This window comes from Miniopterus schreibersii (assembly GCF_964146895.1).
Source record: "Miniopterus schreibersii genome assembly, chromosome: 3".
In the NCBI taxonomy this organism is placed as follows: domain Eukaryota; kingdom Metazoa; phylum Chordata; class Mammalia; order Chiroptera; family Miniopteridae; genus Miniopterus; species Miniopterus schreibersii.
In genome coordinates, this window is record NC_138103.1 from 104,134,786 (window position 1) to 104,158,030 (window position 23,245).

The following is a 23,245-nucleotide window of genomic DNA, read 5'->3' on the forward strand; positions in this document are numbered from 1 at the left end:
TGTCAGTCTCATCTGTGCTTCCATGTCATTGAATCTATTCTGTTCATCAGTTTACTAAGTTCTTTAGATTCCACATATAAGTGAGATCATGTGATGTTTGTCTTTCTCTGCCTGGCTTATTTCACTTAGCATAATTTTCTCCAGGTCCATCTATACTGTCCCAAAGGGTACAAGAACCTTCTTTACAGCTGCATAGTATTCCATGGTGTGAATGTCCCACAGCTTTTTTATCCACTCATCTACTGATGGGCACTTGGGCTGTTTCCAGATCTTAGCTATTGTAAACTGCGCTGCTATGAACATAGGGGAGCATATATTCTTTCTGATTAGTGTCTCAGGATTCTTATGATACATTCCTAGAAGTGGGATCACTGGGTCAAAAGGCAGCTCCCATTTTTAATGTTTTGAGGAACCTCCATACTGTTTTCCATAGTGGTTGTACCAGTCTGCATTCCTACCAGCAGTGTACGGGGGGGGGGGTCCTTACTTTTTATATGGTAATTGTGTATTACATTTCCATGGAGTTTTATGCTGGGAGGGATGTTAGATTCCTATTGAACCTGAGATTTTTAAGTGACTTGATATGTATACATTTTGCATATAAATTTAACATCTATCAAAACGGTAATTAGTCTCTGAATTACAGAAACCATAATATTTTATGATTTAGATTAAATACTGATTGACAGGCATCCTATTTTGACAACTAATTTTAAAGTATATTATTTTTTGACTATCTTTGCACTAAAGATTATTCAATTAGTACTCAACATTTAAAAATGTTACAAAAATACTACTGATCGATGCTTTCAGACTTAATTTTAAGGACATGTCTTTGTGCTCCAGAGATGCGTAAATCTAGACATAGGGTTTTTGGTTGTTTTTTTGGGGGGTTTTTTAAAAATATATCTTTATTGATCTCAGAGAGAGGAAAGGAGAGGGAGAGAGAGAGATAGAAACATCAATGATGAGAAAGTCATTGATCGGCTACAGCCCACAACCCGGGCATGTGCCCTGACTGGGAATCGAACCCTGATCACCTGGATCCTAGGTCGATGCTCAACCTCTGAGCCACACCTGGCCAGGCTAGACACAGGTTTTTATTAAATGAGAAAATTGAAAGCAGAGCTTGGTGAAGGATTAAGAAAATTTTATAAACAAAAAAGTTGTGGTATTTTGAATAGAAAGTATATAGTGGTGATACTGACATATACCCCTCTCTGCCTGTGTACATATAGAGAGGTACATGACATTTGAGATAATGTATCATTGGCTGGCATTGTAACCTCAGTAAATTGACACAGGCAGACCTGACAAGTCACTTGGTTTGTTGTACTGTCATCCCACCCACCACAAGGTTGCGGGTTCTATTTTTGGTCAGGCATGTATGGGAGGCTGCCTATTGGTGTTTCTTTTCTTTTTCTCTTCTTAAAATATATCTTTATTGATTTCAGAGAGAGAGAGAGAGAGATGTCAATGATGAGAGAGCCATCATTGATCAGTTGCCTCCTGCACACCCCCAACTGGGGATCAAGCCTGCAACCCAGTCACGTGCCCTGACTTGGAATCGAACCATGATCTCCTGGATCCTAGGTTGATGCTCAACCACTGAGCCACGCCCGGCCAGGTGCCTATCAGTGTTTCTTACATCACTGTTTCTCTCTCTCCCTCTCCCTCTCTGACTCCCTTACCTCCTCTCTCCCCTTTTTCCTTCGTCCCTCCATTTCTAAAATCAATAAAAATATTTCTTCAGGTGAGGATTAAGAAATATAAAAAAAATAAATTGACACAAGCCAGAAATTATAATACAACCTGTGCGAGCTCTTCAATAGTTATATGTACAGTGTCTGTGGTTTGTCCTGTTCTAAAGGGGCATCATAACAAGTAGTCCCTGGATGGTGCTTTTTAACCACAGAAGTACAGGTAATAATTGTTTTTAGAAATTTGCAAGTTTAATTTTAATTTTTATAGGTTTTTCCAGTAACAAGCTTGAAGAAGGCGACAGCTCTGGTTTCTGGAGAGGTGGTAAGTTCAGTGTTTTTTGTAGTGACTTTTACAATTTAATGTCTATAGTACATGCTAAAGAGAAACTAAGATCAAGTATTTTAATCTGTTCCAATTGTAGTTTGTTTAAGCCATTTTATAAAGCAGCTGTTGCCAGAGCCTTCACCAAGAATTTAGGCACCCTGATTTGGCCCAGTGCCACATGTCCTAGTTAATTAATAAGGCACATCTCTTGAATGCTGTGCTCCCCTAGGAAAAAGGTGATAGTAGCAACAGCAAGTCAAGAATGAAAATTTTACTTCCAAATATAAATACAGTTTGGGACATGTCGGTCCCTATTCAGATTTAAATAAGTCTGACAGTTGAAGAAGATTGATGAGACTAGCTCTCTGCCGAAGTCACAGACATTTCTGTCAAAGGTCTGACACTGGTTTAGAGGGCTATAGAGACGATGAGAACAGAGCAGTGTTCCCAGAAGATGGACTTCAGTGGTGGACAGTGCTTTCCCAGGAGGACCTCACCTGACTGAGTAGGTTGGGGTGGCGCCTGGGACCTGTGTTAGAAAGCAGCCCCGGTAACCCTGATGCCCTGGGATCTCGTTAACAATGGACTGCAGAGTTCCAGACTGTTACCTGTCCCTGCTCTGCCACCTGCACATTGAATGACTTGGAGCAAGTTGTTACTTTCTCGGAGCCACAGGTTTCTGTTCTTTAGAAGGGAGACCTTTCATTTTATAGGTTGTTAGGCAGACTACACAAGGATGCGTGTAAAAGCATGAAGCCCAACCAGACACAGTCATGGCAAACAATAAATGCCACCTGTTTTCATGAAATATTTGATACTTGATCTTATATTCTTAACAGTGATTCTCAGAAGCAAAAGCAAACCCTTTTGGAATAAGGTGGGGTTTTAATATATCAAATAAGACTGTCCACCCAAACTGTTGTCAGTCTCAGTCTCCCCGCATCTCTGCTTTTCCTCCTGTCCCATTCACATGAACATACACAGCATGGAACTAATATTTGAGTGAAGAAAAATTTCTACTGGACCTAATCTCTTAGTTTTTAACCAATTGATATTGACGGTCATTCCCACTTGTGGAAGCCCTTCCTCCTGGGTGGCTTCTTTGGAATTGGAGCCCTTTGGAGCAGAATCCAGCTGCTCACAGCACATGAGAGCACATCTTTCCTCCCAGTGCTCTGCTTTCTTTCCTTTGGTCTACTTTCTTCTGTTCTTGTTCTCAGTTCCCCTAAAATTTAAAAAAAAAAGGTGTATGGATTGAATTCTTTCATTGTCACAGTGATTGTTGGCAGGCCCAGGAGCAGGTCTTGATGCCACAACAGAAGCTTTTGCTCTGCACCTGGTGGACAGCATGTGTGGTTGCCATTCCCGCAGCCTGCCTTCCGCTGGCTGGGATGGTGTAGTGATACGGAGTTCAGATTTGGACTTGGACACTCAGACCCTCCTCCTCCTGGCAGTTGTATTATCTTGAAAAACGCATTTAACTTCTCTGCATTTCATTCTCTCCATTTATAAAATGGTTTTTGTGAGGATTTAAAAGCGTAATTCATTTAGGACAGTGCCACTGTCTAACACTAAGTTCTCTGTTATTACTGTTATTTTGACATAATTTATAGGTTGTAACTAATCTTGGGATCATTATCTAATTTTTATCTGTGCTTGGCTTTATTTAATGACTTCACAGAAATCCTTTTTTATATGTAACCTTTTTTGAAATAGTTGAAGGCTTCAATGAAGTTGGGAAATAGTGCAGAGGGTTTCCTTCGCCCTCTCCTCCTGCTGTAATTGTACCTCCATCCAGCTCCTAAGGCCATCAGCCTGTGTCAATTCCCAGGGCAGTGAAATACCTGCAGGTTTGTTTCAGGGGAATCATTGGCTGAATAGTGTGAGGCCTCTCTCTCCTTGCCCGGCTCCGAATCATTTGATGGGTTTTTCTGTGAAGCAGTGAATGTTGGCTTTCATCCTCGGTGTTCTAGGGTCAGCCTTCTTTCCTGAACCCTCTCTCCTCTTCAGCCCCTTGTGGTAAATCCTGCTTCTCAGAAGGCTGCTGGATATTAGATGGCTCTTTGGGAATATGTGTCAGTTGACTTCAGCTCAAACAGGTACCTGCGACAAGCGCTGTGGGTTGTTTATTATAAAAGCAATATTAATTGTTAGGTAGATGAGGACTTCTGCACAGAAACCACACAGGTAGCACCTAAGCTGTTTGCTACTTATGTCCTCACTGTGACTTACAGTTCTCAGGTACATAAACAAAGATTCCTCAAAACGATCTCTGTCTTTGTGGAAGTATTCTAGAAAGCTTGAAGTTACTAACATTTTGTTAACATAACTTTTTACATTTAAAAATTATTCATTCTTGCCCGGCTGGGCGTGGCTCATTGGTAAAGCATCGACCTGGGATCCAGGCGATCAGGGTTCGATTCCCGGTCAGGGCATGTGCCCGGGTTGCGGGCTGCAGCCGATCAATGACTCTCTCATCATTGGTGTTTCTATCTCTCTCTCCCTCTCCATTCCTCTCTCTGAAATCAATAAAGATATATCTAAAAAAAAAAAAATTATTCATTCTTTACTATCACTTTACACTTTCAAAATAAACATCTCTGGGGGTGGGTCTTGGGAATTTATTTTTAATAATATTTATTTTATTTTTATTTTTAATCAGCTTTCCAGGTACTCTTAGGCAACCGTCAGTGTAGTGATCCTCTTACCTATTTAGAAACCCTGGCAATGGCATTAAAACCAGAAAAGCCAGGATATTCCCAGTGTTTTCATTAGCACAAGTAGGAAAATGTTCTCATATCTTCAAAAAAAAAAACACCAAATTTACGTCTCAGATTTATTAAAAAGGCAAGTTAGAGAAAGAAGGATGACACACGTAAGAGCGCAGTCACGTGCTCCTGGTGGTCTAGACCACGTTGGAGACCACTCATGGAGGGATTTCTGAGACCATTTTAATTGAATTGACATTTATGAAATGCTTATTTTTTGGCTTATACCTTGCTCTTGGCACAGTGGGTTCTCCATTATACACTTTCCATGCTCTTGGCCTAGTGGGTAGTAGATGATTGAGTTGTAGTAGGTGATTGTATAGGGGATTGACTGAAAAATGTCTTTATATTTTTTATATTTCTGTTAAATTATTTTAAGAATTGTTTATATTTTAACTTATGAAAATATTTTCTTAGTAATTTACCTTGCGACAGTGCTATTTTTATTTTAAAGTAACTAATTTTTTAATTGAAGTTGACATACAGTCTTGTAGTGATTTCAGGTGTACAACATAGTGGTGACTGCTAATATTTAGACATCCCATCTTTAAAGTTAGTTATTGGGATGCTGTTCTCATGGTAAATTTCTATTCAAGAGTCCAACAATTACGGTGAAGAGAGTCAGACGCGGAGCAGAGGGTTCTCCAGGAGAGGAGGTAAGGACCACGTTTTGGAACAGTTTGTACTGATGACTGATATTCAGCTGACAAAACTGATTTTGGGAAAGGTGAAAGAAATTCTGGTGGTAAAAACCTTAGAAGAAAAATGCCTTGGCATATGGTTTGTGCTGTTAATATGCAGGTGAATGTTCAGAAGGTGTTTCCCTTTCCACTTTCTGCTGTCACTGGATTTCCCGAGATCTCCAGAACGTGCTGAGAAGTACAGAGCAGGCGCGGCTGTGCGGGTCCTGGTCATTCACAGATGAACTGGGATGTCTGTGTCTCCAAACAATCATCGGAGATATAGGGGAGGGAGAAATTGTAAATTACTTGTTGTGGTCTAGGGTAGTCCACCATGCTGGCTAATCCTGCCTTTAATGAAAGTGAGGTGAGATGGCATCAACATTGTAATGCTTCGTTCTTGATTATCTGTAGGCAGACATGTTAAAAGAGCAACAACAAAACCCACAGAAAGACTACCATGAACTTACAAAATTACAAGTGTGCAAAGCTCCTTAGGATAAGAGTCTATTGTGGGAACTCCATCGTACAGAAGTAGGAGAGAAAATAGACTCTAAGGCATATTAGTGATAAAAATTACTTAATGATAAAAGGCATATTCACTGGGAAGGTGTTATAGTTCTGAGCGTGGCTGGAATCTAACATATTCCATATATAAAGCAAAAATAGACATAATTATAAGAAAATTTTGCAAATCCTAGTTAAACCCTTAATTCTAGATTTATACTGTTTTTTCTTCAGAATCTGATAGACTGAGCAGAAGGGAAATGAGTAAGACTATAGAAGATTTAAAGACAAGTTACCAGGCTTGATTTAATATTCTGTGGAATAATACACCCCCAAAGTGTGTTTTGTGTTTTCTTCCAGTGTATGGAAAAATACATACCGTTTGACCGTCTGTTAAGGCCAAATGAAGTTTTAGAATATACCGTAGGATTTATGTCAAGGCCTTGTCTTGTTGCTGAAGGACAGTAAAAGTGGAACTCAGTGTCAGAGGCCTAACCCTTGTGGTTGGGAACTGAATTCTCAGTTTATGCATAACATGGAAATAATGAAATATTTAGAATTGAATGGCAGTAAAAACAGAACACATCAGAACTTATAGGATATAACTAGCACAGCTAGCATTTTAGTTATTTTTTATTTTTTTTATTCTCACCTAAGGATATTTTTTCCGTTGCTTTTCAGGAGGAGGGGGAGAGAGAAACATGGATGTGAGAGTCACATGGACTGGTTGCCTCCTGCTTGTGCCCCAACCCGGCCAGGGCCAGGGATGGAGCCTGCAACGGAGGTACATGCCCTGTGCCCTTGGCTGGGATCGAACCCAGAACCCTTCAGTCGGAGGACTGTTGCTCTTACCACTGAGCCAAACTGGCTTGGGCCCAGGCTGGCTTTTTAGAGGAAAGGTTATAGTCTTCAGTGCATCCATCAGAAAAAATTAGTGTTCAACTTAAATAAAGGGGGAGGAAAGTTCAGTAGGAAAAGAAAGAAGGTGGTGCCATGGAGGAAAGAGGGACATGCAGTGGCGAGTAGCCCAGCAGCAGAAGTGAAGTAGTTCACGAAGCGGCCAAAGCAAAGGTGACTAGAAGCATGACAGGGAATGTGTCCTGTTTAAAAAGCTCAGAACAGAGCCCAGCGGTGTCTTGAGAAAGGATAAGTACATAATTTGTAAAGTAAGAGCAAGGGAATGAAAAAACACTGAGTATTGGGTGAGTGGGGGAGGTTCCCAGGGGAAGAAGGGAGACGCTCTAGGGAAAAGGTGCTGGGAACATTTTAGTCTTAATGTGGGTAGTGGGTCTGTAGGTTTTCATTTTACTATATTTTAAAATGTGCATGTGTTTTATATGTTTTACTTATACACGGAAGCAGGAAAGTAACTTAGGGCTAAAGATAGAAAAGCAGATAAAGACTTTCATGAAGAGAGAAATTCTGATAAAGAGACACAAATAAATCCTTTACAAGAACAAGGCGAGTCAGTATTGATAAGTAAACCCCGCTGGACTGAGGAGTGCTCTGTGAGGGTTAGGCTGGTAATAGATGCAGAACCGTGACACAGCTTAGTCTGTCCCAATTTATAAATAGGCTTTGAAAATACATATAATCCAGTATCATATGTAGAATTTTCATTGATCAGTTTCTTTAGTTATAAATAGTTCCAGGTTCATAAACTATATAATCTCAAAATTTCCTACCTAGTTGGCGTCTTGGTTTTGAATTGATCTTGTTCTGTCATAGGTGGGATCCCATTTTACTTGAACTGTTTCTACTGATTTTTTTGGTATTCCATTGAGTTAAAAATGTATTGTTTAGCCCAGCTGGGCGTGGCTCAGCAGTTGGGCATCGACCTAGGATCCAGGAGATTGAGGTTGGATTCCCGGTCAGGGCACGTGCCCGGGGCCCAGTCACCAATCGGGGGTGTGCAGGAGGCAGCTGATCAATGACAACGCTCTCACCATTGATGTTTCTATCTCTCTCCTCCCTCTCCTTTCCTCTCTGATATCAGTAAACATTTTTTTTAAAAAAAATATTGTTTATAACAGGAAGTCAGACTGTGTACCTGCATATCTGTGCTGAGTATGATGATTACTATTTCCTATAGGAGCAAATAGAAGTCCAGATTTATTTAATCTGTGGACTGTGGAAATCCTGTTAATGAGGCAATTGTGGCAACTTTCAGTATTTTACAAGTGACACTGTTTCCTTATCGTCACTTTTAGTTTTGATTCCCAAAGTAAGCAGTGGTTTTTTAAAAAAAATTGTAGCTATATCTGTTTATAGTAGAGCTAAACATTTATAGGTCAAATATGGTGTTTCTTTTTAGTAACTGTTAATGCCTTAAAATATTTAAAGTCATTGACTTACGCAGGGCTTAAGTTAGACTGGACCACTGTGTCCCCAAAGTGTCTTTGTTCTCGGTGGTTCAGTGTGTGTTTCGCTGTTGTAGGCTATCAGGATGGAAATGATTCGGAAACTTCAACGCCATCCAGAAGAGGTGGAAGAGGTGGCTTCCGGGGCTGCCGTGGAGGATTTGGCCTGGGAAGTCCAAGTTAGTAGTGGGTTGCAAATGGTGTGGTTCAGTGAGGAGGACATTTACAAACAATGCCTGTCACCGAAAGGTGGTTGGGAGGGCGAGATGAGGATAGCCTAGTGCAGGGGCGGGCACATGGTCACCAAGGTTGTACCTGCGTGTATGAGTCCATTTAGAAGTGTGTACGACTCAGTTCTTCAGTGTTACATGCTCTCCAGTGTGACCTGCTCTGCAGCTCTCCCAGTATGCACACCTTGTTTGAACAGCATGGCTCCATGCCCCAGACTCCTCCCCCCGTCAGCCCTTGGGGCCCAGGAGTTGCCTTGAGAAGTCCCTGTTGGGTTGCACATCTCTTGGGGAGGACAGATGAGTGGCCCTGGAAGCTGAAAGCATAGGTTTGAAAGGGTGATGTACTAGGTGTGGAGCACATTAGTGAATTGTAGCTTTTTAAAAGTGTGGGGATTGGTGGGTTGCTGCACAGGAGGTCAGGCTCGCATGGCGGGAGCCAAGGGGCCATTCCAGAGAAAAGCAGTCAGTGCAGGTCCTGGGGCAGACACAGTTGCTACCTTTTGGAGGTGACTTAACGTTGCCAGCATTATATTTTACATAGCATTGGTCCTGACTTCTATTATAAAATAATTTTACGAAAGTAAAAGTTCTGAGGAAGTAATCTGTAACTGAAGGAAATAATTTGTGAAGAAATCCTTTGTGCAGTACTTAGAACAATACTCATAAGATTCCTATTAAACTTAAAGTATTTTACCCCACGTTTTTTTTTTTTGGTCTTTTTTTAAAAAATTTTTTATATATCTTTATTGATTTCAGAGAGAGGGCAGCAGGGGAGAGAGAGATAGAAACACCAATGATGAGAGAGTCATTGGGGATCGAGCCCGCCACCTGGGCATGTGCCCTGACCGGGAATCGAACCCTGATCGCCTGGATCCTAGGTCGAGGCTCAACCGCTGAGCCACCCCCGGCTGGGCTACCCCACGTCTTTTAACTTCTGCCACTATAACTTGATTTTTTTATTTTTACCCGTGATTTAACAACTTCTTAAAAGTAACATAATCCAAGCTTATAATCTATAAATCTAGACAGCGAATGTGAGCAAGATGAGGGGACACCACGCACTGGCGGCCTTTTTGGATCTAGGAGACCTTCATTGAGTGGCCCAGGTGAGAAATAGAATTCATTATTGAATATTAATCATTCACATATGCCTTTAGTTCTAGGATTAGCAAACCTAACATGTATGTTTAAGTAGACTAGGTTGGTTCATGGTTTTCTCTGCTTTCTAGATCTGTAGGCAAAAATACATGGACAATTTTGCCTCTTATAAAATTTGTACACTGTGAATTATTTCTTCTCTCTCATCTATCAGCTAATTTCAGGTTTAAATTGTACTTTTAATTAGAGGAAGGAAAATGAAGTTTGCATTGGTTTCAAAGAAGGGATTCTGATTTAGGGGATGTGAGGAAAAATAAAATAAGAATACAGTTGATGAAAAATGTTCAAGTGTGAGTAAATAAACTGGTGCATCCAGACAATTGGACATTTCTCAGTGCTAAAATGAGATTAGCTACCAGGCTATGAGAAGATACAGAGGAACCTTAAATGCATGTTACTAAGTGAAAGAGGCCAAGCTGAACTGACTGCACACCATCTGGTTCCAACTGCATGACATTCTGGGAAAGGAAACCGACCGGGGAAGGGTGAAAAGATGGGGAGGGATGAACAGGCAGAGCACAAGAGGACTTGAGGGTTGTGGAGCTACTCTGCGCAGTACTGAAGTGGTGGATGCATGTCATTATATGTTTGTCAGACCAGCAGGCTGTTCAGCACAGAGTGAACCAGACATCAGCTCTGGACTCTGGGCTATGACAAGTGTCAGGAAAGGGTCGTCAGTATTAACAGATGCACCTCGGAGGGTGTTGATCATGGGGGAATGTATACAGGTGTGGGGACAGGGAGATGGGACATCCCTGTGTCTTCCCCTCAATTTTGCTGTGAACCCAAAACTGCTCTAAAAAATGAACAATACACTGAGATGAGAAAAAGGTTTGAATTAAGTGTAGACTGAAGAGAGGGATGGCTGAAGGGACTAGGAGCCCTGAGTGCTTAGTTCTGGACTAGAAAAAGCTCTATGGTGGTGAAGTTGTGTTTTCACTAAAGGTTCTGCAAAACAATGTCTTCCAGGCAATGGGGACATTTACCACAGCAGGACTGGGAGTGGACGAGGTGAGTTTCTCTTTGTTTGTTTATTGTTGTTAATCCACAACCGAGATGTTTTTTCAGCTGATTTTTAGAGAGAGTGGAAGAGAGGGAGGGAGGAGGTGGGAGGAAGAGAGAGAGAGAAACATGGATGTGAGAGAGACACATCAATTGGTTGCCTCCCACACATACCCTGACTGGGCCCAGGGATCGAACCCACAACCCAGGTATGTGCCCTTGACCAGGAAACCTGAGACCCTTTGGTGTACGGGCAACGCTCTAACCACTGGGCCACATGGGCCGGGTCTGAGGTGAGTTTTTATTTGGTTTCCCTGTAAGTGGTTAAAGTGATTATAGTCCAACTTTAATTTTTGAAGTTAAAGGTAGCTGTTACTGCTGTTATACACTTGGAGGAGCACACGTTTGCACAGCCTTGTTTTAGACTTAATACTCTCGAATCCAGAAATTCCTCTTCAGGAGGTGTACACTGTAGATGATTTGCTTAGTACGTGTGCAAGGCTGCTCACTGAGGCTTCATTAATATTAAGTAAAGACTGAAACCCCCCTGAAATTTATCAGCAATTGGCTTTGATAAATAATAGAACCATAAAATGTGATACCATGCAAATATTAAAGATTGAGAATCATCTGTGTATACAGATACTTATTTTAAAATAGTCTGTTTTTTGTTATGATACAGTTATTTGATTTGGTGTAGGCGATAAAGTTCAGTATACATGACTTGGTACCGTAAGAAATATTTTCAGAGCTATAAACACTTAAATGTCATGTAAAAGTGAAAATGCTTTTGGGCTGTTAGAACAGCGAAATGGGTTGGCTGTCTGGAAACCCTCAGTGATGTGGTTAGTCCGAGAGCCGTCAGAGCAGCCCTGCCTGACTCCTGGGTTCTCCCTTCTAGAAAGAGGGTCTTCTCCAAATGTTCCCATGTTTGAAAAAACATTTAAAAGACCTTTCTGTGGATAAAGTTAGAAGGCTGCCATGTAAAAATACCACGTCTTGTTAGCTTTCCAGATCTAGTGCAGTCCCTGTTCTGTGTTGTGGTCGTACCTGAGAGTGGCCCCGAGGTGACAAGTTGAAACAGAAAGGTTGTGGGTACACAGGGAGGGTCTAGCGTAGCAGCCTGACTGCTATTCACTCCTGCCTGCAGGCTGCCCTGGTGTCTGGGAAGTTGGATTGGGAAGGGCTCTCACCCCTAACGCCGAGTGGCTCACTGCGCCTCACCTGTTTGTGCAGGAGTGGTTTGTGCTGGACACTTGCCTTTCTTCTGGGGGTCTGGAGTGTGGGTAGGTGCCAGGCAGGAGGCAGCTGCATTGTCAGCCCCTCATAAAAAGACTGGGTCTCGAGTCTGCTGACCTTCCTCTGGGGACAGCAGTGCCAGCATGCTGTCACAGTGCCTTCCTGTGGTGTGAAGCATGTCCTGTGTGACACAGTGGGGGAGGACGTGGATTCTGGGGCCTGGGTGTCTCTGACTTTGCCCCTTGGCTGATTCTCCTCTCTGTCCTTTTCCTGTAGTGAGTTATTGCCATGAGTCCTAGGAAATGGTGGAACCTGGAGGTGCTGGTGGGGCACCCCAACACAGATGAATGTCTTGTTCCTTTTAAAAAATAAGTTCCTTTGCTGAGGGATATGGGAATTAGGAGATATAACAGCTTAAACAAAAAGTAGTAATATATAACAGGGTCATCTGCATAAAACCAGCATTTTGAATACTAAGGAAGTTTGAACTGCTCAGGATTCTATGTATCTTACGTGTCTCAAGTATTGTTTGTACAAAAGGACCTTAAAGATGCCTGTCCATTTTTAGAACTGTTTTCTTTGGAGACAAGCAGTGAAAATAACGCTGTGCACAGCCTTTGTCCTGATTGTCACTGTGAATTTCTTTAACAGGTGGTTACAAAGGGCTAAATGAGGAAGTCATAACAGGCTCTGGGAAGAGTAAGTTTTACTTTAGATAAGGTGTTTGCTCTTACAGCTAGAGTCCTTTTACCAACCTCACTTTGTAAAAATTTATCTCTTTGGGTTTGATTCCCTTTAAGATTCTTGGAAGTCAGGAACTGAAGGAGCAGAAGGTGATGACGCTCAAGGTACATTAATTTTTGTGTGATTCACAGACTGTATATTGCATTTAAATAAAAATACAGAATGTTTAAAAGCAGAGTTAACTTTTTAAAATTTGTAAAGAAAACTTTAATGCTAAATATTGGGGAATTCTACAGTATTTAAAATTTGATTTTATCAGTTTTTATCAGTTTTCCTACTTTTCTTCTAGTCCTGTAATGTAGATTCTGTTTATTATTTGAATTCCAAGGACCAAAAGTGACCTACGTACCCCCTGCCCCACCCGAGGACGAGGACTCCATCTTCGCACATTATCAGACAGGCATCAACTTTGACAAGTACGATAGTATTCTCGTGGAAGTGTCTGGACACGATGTTCCACCAGCAATTCTGGTCAGTGTAACAATTATTCCTGTATTGGCTGTGTAGCAGACTTTGGTTTTAAAATACAGGGTGCATTCCTTTAAGTTGGTAGTAAAGCATGTAAGAATTTCATCTTTAGTAAATAACGTGTTAGGAAAATTAAAACCCTGTCTACCATGTACATTAGAATTAAATGCTGTGTTGAAAGAGGCGACTGTATTTCATCCCTACCTCTCCAAACCAGGATGCAATTTTACTTAAATTTACTGAAAGGGATACTTTTTCTAGAGTCAAGATTTCTGCTTCCTGGGTATGTGAGAAAGTGTGTCTCAGGGGAGTGATTTTTAAGGCGTGTGGGACCTCACGGTCCCTGTTGATAATGAGCCATCGTTACTGATCAGTTATTTGTATCTCACAGGTTTAAAGGGAAGCAGAAAAAATGTTTTAGAACCTACACTGTCTACTGGAACTGTTCCTTAACTCTATCAAGTAATGATACAGGCTCTGGATAGTACCTTGAGTGGGGCATATCAGTAAAGTAACTTCATTGTATAGAATGGAATTAACAAAAAGTTGAAACTGATTAAAATGGAATATGCTTATGGGATATCTGCAGGTGATATGTGGAATTGAATCACTGCCCCCTTTTTTTTAGACATTTGAAGAAGCTAATCTCTGTCCAACACTGAATAACAACATTGCTAAAGCTGGTTATACTAAGCTCACTCCTGTGCAGAAATACAGCATTCCTATCATACTCGCAGGACGCGACCTAATGGCCTGTGCGCAGACAGGCTCGGGAAAAACCGTAAGTCATCTTCCCACGTGTATTCTGCCCGTACTCACACTGTTAATGTTTTTTGAAGTTTGGTTCTTCCCCAAGTAGCTTGAATCTCTTTTGTTGGATTGAAGGTTTGAAGATGATTTCTGTGAACTGTCATAACTACTGTATTTATGTTTTTCCTCCTGGTTTTATTGGGGTTTGTGTAGTTCTGAAGAAAGAATTTTGAACCATTTTTAGAATAGTTTTGCAGTTAATAGGTGTTTAATTTTTCTAAGTGTGTTCAGCTCCTTCTGGAGCATGGAACTATCTAAACCAAAATGATCGAGGGTAAAGGACCAGAGGTGATAAAGCACAGAGGAAGGGAGAAGACAGCTTTTGTAATACGCTGTTTTGGGGTCAAAGGAATGAAAATTGCTGTATGCATCACATGGAGTGACCTCAGGCTGTGCAGATGCTGAAAGAACTGATGAGACCAGGTTGGCTTTAGGACTAACCTGTTAGTTTGTCTATTAAATAGGATTCCATGAGATGAGTTCTAGACTGTCATTTCCAGGATCTCAGTCTTGGTTCACAGTATTTTAGTCTTAGCCTACATGGTAGAGTCGAAGGGAAAAATGGGTGAGTTGTGTAATATAGCAGCTGATGTATGACTCAAGCATGGTTTTAGTGTCTTATTTGCTTGATAAGAGAACTTTAGGAAAAAATGTGTCTTGCCAGATTTAATTTCAATAAGGGTGACATGTTTATGATCTGAATGTCTGATTTCCCAATTTTTGCTCCACTTGTGGACCATTTTTATCAGACATTCTGAGTGGCAATCTTATCACTGCCCCAAAAGGACTCAGAATAATGGCTCACTGCCTCGATTTTCATCCAGTTATGTCTACATTCCCCTCCATAGATGAGTTAATGTGCTTTGATTTATTTAGAAGCCATGGGTATGCTTTTTAAAAAGAACTTAAAATATTTTGATTCGGTACATTAACTTTATCAAACATTTTACATTGTATAATATGAGCATAAAGAGCTAAATGTTAAAAATGGATTGAAATGAAAATTGTTTTCCTGTCTCATTTAAAATTAACCAGCCAGATGGAAGAGGCCTCTAAGGCTCTAGGGCATGAGGAATAGGTTTGCCCAGGGTGAAGGATGATGCTTGGTAATTTGTAAATTACGCTATTTAACTTGCAGGCAGCTTTCCTCCTGCCGATCCTGGCACACATGATGCGTGACGGCGTGACTGCCAGTCGTTTCCGAGAGCTGCAGGAGCCCGAGTGCATTATCGTGGCCCCCACTCGAGAACTGATCAACCAGATCTACCTGGAAGCCAGGAAGTTTTCTTTTGGGTAAGTGCACCTGAAGGCCACTCACAACCAGGGTTTCTTTACAGGTTTCTCCCTTGTTGGGGAAGAGCTCAGGAATAAGGCAGCCGTGGAGTTAGGATTATTGATGGACATGTTCTTTTTTCGTAACCTTGCTGTGGAATCCCTGCTTATTTTTACTTTTAAAAGGAAACATCCTTATTAAAACGAGATGATACTAGAAGTAGAATGATAAAAAAGTAGTGAACATATTGGTGTGTGTTCTGGTAGTTTTCAATTTGAAAAATGAACTTTGGGTGTTCCTAATAATTTTCTGTTCTTTTACACATAAATATGAAAAACTACTTATTTCATAATCAGACCTAATTTTTAATAACTTTAAGATTGTCTATATGTGTTTATATTTTGTTTCTCTATTTGGGGGCATTGGAGTTGTTTCTAAGTTGGGGCTGCTATAAATAAAGCTATAATGAACAGTGTTATAAATTTTCTGTTTTTATGTTTGAATATTTTCTTAGAGTAGATTTTAATAGATTTAATGTACTTACGTTAGAGCCTGCTCCCATGTACATGTCTACCATCCATATATGGGAATGCCCAGGCCACTCGACACGTTGCCAGTATTGGGTATTGTATTAGTTATCTATTGCTTAACAAGTTACTCTGAAACTTCATTGCTGAAAACAAATGTCATCTCACAGTTTGTTGGGGTTGGGAGCTGGGAGACAATTTAGCTGGGTGCTTCTGTCTTGGGGTCTCTTACGAGGCTGCAGACAAGATAACAACCAGAGTTGCAGTCATCTGAGGCTTGACTGGACTCCTGCAGGACGCTTGACTGTCCTCAGGAAATGGCAGTGGCTCCCTTTAGAGTGAGTGATCAGTGAGAAAGCAAGGAGGAGACTGAAGGGCTTTATAAATTTTGGATATTAACCATTACCTGAGTATCCTTGGTGAATACCTTCTTCCATTCAGTAGGTAGTTTTTTTCGTTTTGTTTTTTGTTGTTGTTGTTTTTTTTTATCATTTCCTTTGCTGTGCAAAAACTTTGTAGTTTGATGTTGTCCCATTTGTTTATTTTTTCTTTTGTTCCCCTTGACTGAGGAGATCTATCAGAAAACATACTGCTAAGGGAAGTGCCTGAGGTTTTACTGCTTGTGTTTTCTTCTAGGAGTTTTATGGTTTTAAGTCTTGCATTTAACTCTTTAATCCATTTTGAGTTTAATCTTGTGTATGATGTAGGAAGGTGGTGTAGTTTCATTTTTGCATATATCTCCAATTTTCCCAGCACGATTTATTGAATAGACTGTCTTTACCCCTTTGTATGTTCTTGCCTCCTTTGTCAAACATTAATCATATAGGCGTGGGTTTATTTAATTTCTGGGCTCTCTATTCTGCTCCATTGATCCGTATGTCTGTTTTTATGCCAGTACCATGCTGTTTTGATTTATAACCTTGTAGTATAGTTTGATATCAGGTAGCGTGATTCCTCCAACTTTGTTCTTTTACACAATTGCTGTGGCTATTTGGGGTCTTTTGTGGTTCTATATACATTTTTGAATTATTTGTTCTAGTTCTGTGAAAAACGCCATTGGTATTCTGATAGGAATTGCATTGAATCTATAGATTGCTTTGGGTTGTATGGATATTTTAACGATGTTAATTTTTCCAGTCCATAAGCTGTTCCTCCAGCCCTCACCCAGAAGCCACACTCTGGCAGCCTTCCAGCCTCCATCTCTTCACTGGAGCCCAAGAGTGAGTGCTCACAAATGAGAGTTTGTGCAGTGTCCCTTTAAGAGGACACCTGGGTTACCAGCAGCCTTCTGTCTCAACTGGACAGATGGGATCCCTGCTGATTTTCATGGCCAGATGTTAGGTGGGCTCGTTTTCCCCGGCTCTGCTGCTCTTGGCTGGGGAGCCCGGTGTGTGGTTGAGACCCCTCTTAAGGGGGAACCTTTGCAGCTGAGACATCTTTTCTGGTTCTCAGCCGCTACCCATGTGAGTGGGCCAGCCTTTTTTGCATCTCTGCCCTTCCTACCAGTCCCTGTGTGGCTTCTTCTGTAAATCCTTATTACAAGACTTCTGCTCAGCTAGTCCTCGGTTCATTATTCGATTGATTGTTATACATTCAATTGTAATTTTGATGTGGTCAGGGCAGGAGGGGAGCGCAGCGCCCACCTGCTCCGCCGTCTTGCCCCTTCCTCCACGTGTACGTTTCAGGCCTCTGGCGAATGGTAGCCTACTCGGCTGTTGCCACCTGTTATCTTTAAATGGTGTATGTTGTAGGTGCTGCATATCCTAGAACTGACCCTTGCTCTTTATGAATGCACAGTATTCCTTTGGGTGGATGGACTGTAATTTTGAGTTTTCTGTTGTTAGATGCTTAGTTTCAATCTTCTGATACTAAAAATAATGTTGGCAGTGAATCTTATTATTATATAGTCACCTTTTCCCATTAGGGCGACCTATCTGAAGGGTAAATTCCTATGTGTGAACTTACTGGGACAAAAATAAGTTTTTAAATTTTAATAGGTACTACAATTGTGACATGGGTGGCATCAGTTTACCCTCTCGAGGGCCACTTTCTCTGTGCTCCGCCTGACCTGGTATTACCAAGCTTGAGGGACAACATTGTGTTAGTCTTCATTTGTTTCCCTTTTAAAAATAATGTGTAACTTAAAAAATCTTTAAAAGCCATTTGTACTTTTAATGAGCCATTTGTTCATGTTTTTGTCCTAATTTTGTGTGGGGGTTGGGGTGTTTTTCCTTGTTTTTGAATAGCCCATTATCAGATGGGTAAAAAAATATTTGTTCATGGTTTTTTATTTTTCTACCTCTTCCTGCGAAGAACTTAATTTTTTAAAGGTTGTTGAATGTATTAGTTTTTGTCCTTATGGGTTTTGTTTTACATTTTGTTAGAAATAAATGTCTAATTTTCAAGTTATTTTTCCTGTCAACAGAACTTGTGTAAGAGCTGTTGTCATATATGGGGGAACCCAGTTTGGGCATTCAGTTCGACAGATCATCCAGGGCTGCAATGTCTTATGTGCTACTCCTGGGAGACTGATGGATATCATAGGTAAAGAAAAGGTAGGCCCCAGAGGGATAACGTGTTTGTGGAATTGATTAATAATGTTTTTGTATGGGAAATGGAGACAGTGGTATAAAGATAGATATATTTATTAAAGCACCATTAATAACCATTATATATGAGGCCCCCATCATATTTTTTGAATGTGTTCTTATATAATTGATAAAATAATTTCAATAGGAGATAAATAGTATTTTTCATTTCATACTTGGGAAAACAAACTCAGTGTGATTGTATAATTTACTTAAAAACCCCTCAGCTCTAGTAAGTTAATAGGGCTAGAGTTAGAATCTGGAGCTGATTTCAATACCCAGCCACACTGGGAGAAAACACGATGACCGCTTTTCTCTAGTTTCATACATGTCTTGCTGAAAGCCTTTTTTTCCTGGAAGAAAGCCTTTAACATCAGTAGTATTGTCTCCTGTTTAAGTGTGGGAGTGATAGTAACCAGACTTGTTAATTTTCTAAGACTTTAAGAAGAGATTTTAGGGCCATATACTTAATCTCTCACTAAACATTTCCCGTGGTGGTATCAGAGTTGTTCCCTGTTTGGAAACATGTGCTTCTTTTTATAGCAATAAATGTTCAGGGTCTGAGGCATTTCTCAGTTGTCTTTTAGTGGTTAGAGATTGGAGAATTTATTAAGGGTGTAGAGGAGTTAGAAAACATTTGCCATTTATAAGACATTTGTATTTGTCATCCTGTTAGGAATTTTTATTTCTTAAGTTAAAGAATCTGACTTTATCATGTAGCACAGTCTACATCTGGCCGTCCAACACAGTATTCACTAGACACATGTGGCTATTAAACTTCAAAAGTGACATAAAATGTAAAAGTAGTTCTTCAGGCACACTGGCCACAGGTCAAGTGCTTACTAGCTGCAGTGGCCAGTGGCTGGCATGTCAGACAGTGAAGATGCAGGACTTTTCCTATGAGACAGACCTGTTGTGCAGTGCTGACTAGGTGTTTTGGTTTCAGTCTTATGAAGTGTTTTACAGCATTAGAGAAAGTTGAGAGGTGAAAGGAACAGTAAAGTATTATCTAAGCGAAACAATTCTCGTTTTATGCACTGATTCCTCACTCTCACCCCTAAGGGTACATTAACAGAATGTGGAGAATGTCTTAATATATTAACTAGTGTGCATTCTCTGCTCTAATTTTTGAAAATATCCTTAAAGATTGGTCTTAGACAGGTCAGATACCTAGTTCTGGATGAAGCTGACCGCATGCTGGATATGGGCTTCGGACCAGAAATGAAGAAGTTGATTTCCTGCCCAGGAATGCCGTCAAAGGAGCAGCGCCAGACCCTCATGTTCAGTGCCACCTTCCCAGAGGAAATTCAGAGGTAATTTTTTCCTTGTTAAAGATAATGGTAATGTACATAAGTGGTTTTGTGAAAGCAGAAGCAATATGCATATCTTATTTTTGAGAGAGTTGATTTTTTTAAGATTCTAATATAGTTTAAAAAGATGTATTCCTAAAAAGTTTATCATATTTTTCATTGTTTCTTACTTTGTTCCTGGCTTTGCATCAGCATGACATTTTATTAAAATATGTGTCACAGCACCTCGTCCAGCTAGGCTTCAACAAGTGCTTACTAAAGGAGGTTATTTTCTTCAAGTCAGAATTATAGAGCTTGGGAGGATTGGGTCTTTGATAGAAAATGTGCATACCAGCTGTTGACAGATGTGGTCTGGTGAGTTGTGAGGTCAGGAGGAGAGGAGACATCCTGCTGTATGTGTGGTGACTCTGCTTCCTGCCTGTGGTCCCTTAGCTGCAGGGGCCTGAAGTGCCCAGACAGCAGTTTTAGCTTGGAATTCAGTGAGACTAGCTGTTCAGAGGTGGAACCAAGACCCCCAAGCCTGCAGAACCTATGGTGAGGGGATGGGAAACACAGATTCCCTGTGTGGTTGACTGAGAGTGATGGGATGTAGGCCACTCTCACTTGTGTCCCTTGGTGCCCAGGCCCATGTGCCATATGAAGATCTGGATTTGGGTTCCTGTACCTGTGGAATGGTGCCAGCCTCACAGAGAACCACTCCATCTGGCCCGCTTGCTGTCTTTTCAGCGGACAGTTCCAGTTCCTGTCAGGGTGGCAGCTTCTGGGGTGTGGTGTGACGTGACCTGTGGACCACCTGTGCTCTACAGTGGGTGCCCTGCCCTGATAGAAAGTTACGTGGGTCCACATACTTCACAAGCCCTTAGGTAGTGGAGCTGGCTGTCAGTTTCTTTCATTTATCATGTGATTTAATAGTATGCGTGTAAAGTTAAAAAGAACTCTTGGCTGGAGAAGAAGTCTAAGTCACAGGAAAGCATTTAGTCACTTGGCACAGTTTTTTTCTTAGTGATACATAAAATGATAATTTCTTATGTTTAGATAGTGTCTTAAACTTGAAGTAGGATATCTATATTTTCATCATTGTCCTTGGTAACTAGTAATATCAAATATCTATCTGATTAGCAACTAATATTTCCGATGCCCATCTATTTCTTTCTTTCTTTCCTTTTTTAATACATCTTTATTGACTTCAGAGAGAGGAAAGGAGAGGGAGAGAGAGAGATAGAAACATCAATGATGAAAGAGTCATTGATCGAGCTCACAACCCGGGCATGTGCCCCGACTGAAAATCGAACCCCGATCGCCTGGATCCTAGGTCAATACTCTACCGCTGAGCCACGCCCAGCCGGGCTCTATTTCTTGATTTACCCTGAAATGGGAAAGTTCTGCTCAACAAATGTGATTTTATGTGTCTTGATGTGAAAAGCACTGACCTGAGGTCTGGTTTGCTTGTAATAGTTCATTTGAAGTTTAATAATTTAACATTTCACATAATGAAAGCAACGAGTGAAGAACTGAAGCTTTGCTGTAAGCTTGCATTTCAGCTCAGAGTGCTTTTACTGTTGTTACACATTTTACAGTGTGGCATGGTCAGCATACCCAGTTGGAATTATGGTGTCCATTATTTGGTTATTTCACACAAACTTTTTCACTAGTAATTATGTGTTTTGCAGAATCTTAACATTTTACACTGGCCTTTAAAAGTGGTACTTGGGTGATACAAATTTTCACCTTATCATATTGTAGGTGTTACAGTCTGTCTTGCAGAATTTCAGCAAATGCTGTGTGTATTAATATAAGAGGTGAAGTGAAGGAATAATCTTTTGTCTTTCAAGGTTGGCTGGGGAGTTTTTGAAGTCGAACTACTTGTTTGTAGCTGTGGGGCAAGTGGGCGGAGCGTGCACGGACGTCCAGCAGGCGGTCCTCCAGGTGGGCCAGTACTCCAAGAGAGAGAAGCTGGTCGAGATCCTGCGCAACATAGGTATCTGACCCCATGTAACTATTTCTTGTCATATTTTGATGTTTTAAAATTACTGTAATAATTGTTTGGCATGAGTCTTAATAAGCTTGTTTCCATTATTTCTTCTTTTCCTAAGGCTGTTTTCATGGTTCGGCTTTCTGTGTAAATTATATAGTAGTATAGTCCTTTCTCCTCCATTAAGGTTAAAAGTAGGAAGGATTTGTGGCTTTGCTTAACAGCATTGGACTAAAAACTGTTCCAGCAGAAAAATACGCTTTTCTGTTTCAGAAAATAGAAAGGCTTAGTACCATATCCTTACATCAAACTCTATGCCACCACAAGTGAATTCTTTGCTGTATTTCTAGCCCCAGTTTTACTTCTAAGGCCTCCTGTGCTCATAGATTCAAGCATTTTAGAGCTGGAAGGAACTTAAAGATCTAATTCTGTTTCTCCACAGTAGCAATGAGAAGTCTAGTCCCGCTTCTCCCCAGAAACAATCTTTATGGAAAGTCACGTATTTCTTTCTTTGACGGAGACACTGTAGGTTGTATGAGGAAATGAGAGTTCTAACAGGGCCATCCTAATACCTCCTGTTGCCTCACAGGCTGAGCGTTACAGGCTGCACGTGTCCGTCCCCCCCCCCCCCCCATCCTCCACAGGAGCTTCTCTTTCAGTTTGAATGGCAGGAGGCAGGGGTGGGAGAAGGCAAGAAACCATCTAATTTCCAAAAATGAGCAAAAGAAAGGAAGTTGACTTAGAAAGTACTTTTTAAAGGTTTCTGGTCTGTGTGTGTGTGTGCACATTTTCATATAATTTAATTTCTATTTTTTAACTTAAAATCTGCGAGCTTTTCTCCTTTTGCCTTTTAAATGCAGTTTTCATTATTTCATAGTATAACCAACTGCCTTTTTCATAATTTTAATTTTAAATGAGTGGGTGTCAAAGATTTTATTGAGTTTATTGATTACCAGGGGAACTGGTAAGATGTTACAGCAAGTTCATAGGAGAATTCAAAGAACACATATATCAGGAAGGCTAACATGAATTTACAAACAGATGCAGAACTGGTTGATATCTACAAAGCAGTAATCAATTGCATTTGAGAGGAATGTTTGTATTTTTATTGTTTTAATCATTTGCATGGCTGTCATTGCAGTAGAGGTATGAAAGAAAAGGGAAAGTAAGGCACAGGTAACTGAAGGGTGTGCTAGACAGGAATTGTTTTTGCTCATTTCAAAGTGTTTCATGCCCTAACCAGTTTGGCGCAGTGGTATTTTAAAAGTGCCATTTTGCCTTTGATTCCTGCCAAGGTTACGTACCGAGGTTGCAGGCTCGATCCCCAGTCCCATTTGAGGTGTGTGTGGGGAGGCAACCAATCAACGTGTCTCTCTCACATCGATGTTTCTCTCTCTGTCTCTCACATCAATGTTTCTCTCTCTCTCTCTCTCTCTCTCTCTCTCCCCCCCACACACACATCGATGTTTCTCTCCCTCCCTCCCTCCCTTCCACTCTCTGAAAAACAATGGAAAAAATATCCTCAGGTGAGGATTAAAAAAAAATGTCAAAGTGTTTTGCAGTTTTTCCTGATAGTCTGTG

The 23,245-nt window shown here is 40.8% G+C and overlaps 1 protein-coding gene across 1 annotated transcript in view; it reads left to right on the forward strand.

The window, feature by feature from the left end:
* DDX4 (DEAD-box helicase 4) overlaps positions 1-23,245 on the forward strand; it is a gene marked incomplete at its 5' end in the record, with an annotated part of 43,534 nt that overhangs the window by 14,467 nt on the left and 5,822 nt on the right. Inside the window, 13 exons of the mRNA XM_081131921.1 lie at positions 1,972-2,025; positions 5,393-5,452; positions 8,421-8,522; positions 9,599-9,679; positions 10,701-10,742; positions 12,624-12,671; positions 12,773-12,820; positions 13,045-13,187; positions 13,813-13,965; positions 15,133-15,287; positions 18,220-18,349; positions 19,529-19,695; positions 21,525-21,670. Of these exons, the coding sequence (XP_080988047.1) occupies positions 1,972-2,025; positions 5,393-5,452; positions 8,421-8,522; positions 9,599-9,679; positions 10,701-10,742; positions 12,624-12,671; positions 12,773-12,820; positions 13,045-13,187; positions 13,813-13,965; positions 15,133-15,287; positions 18,220-18,349; positions 19,529-19,695; positions 21,525-21,670 (1,329 nt within the window). The remainder of the gene's footprint in view (positions 1-1,971; positions 2,026-5,392; positions 5,453-8,420; positions 8,523-9,598; positions 9,680-10,700; positions 10,743-12,623; positions 12,672-12,772; positions 12,821-13,044; positions 13,188-13,812; positions 13,966-15,132; positions 15,288-18,219; positions 18,350-19,528; positions 19,696-21,524; positions 21,671-23,245) is intronic.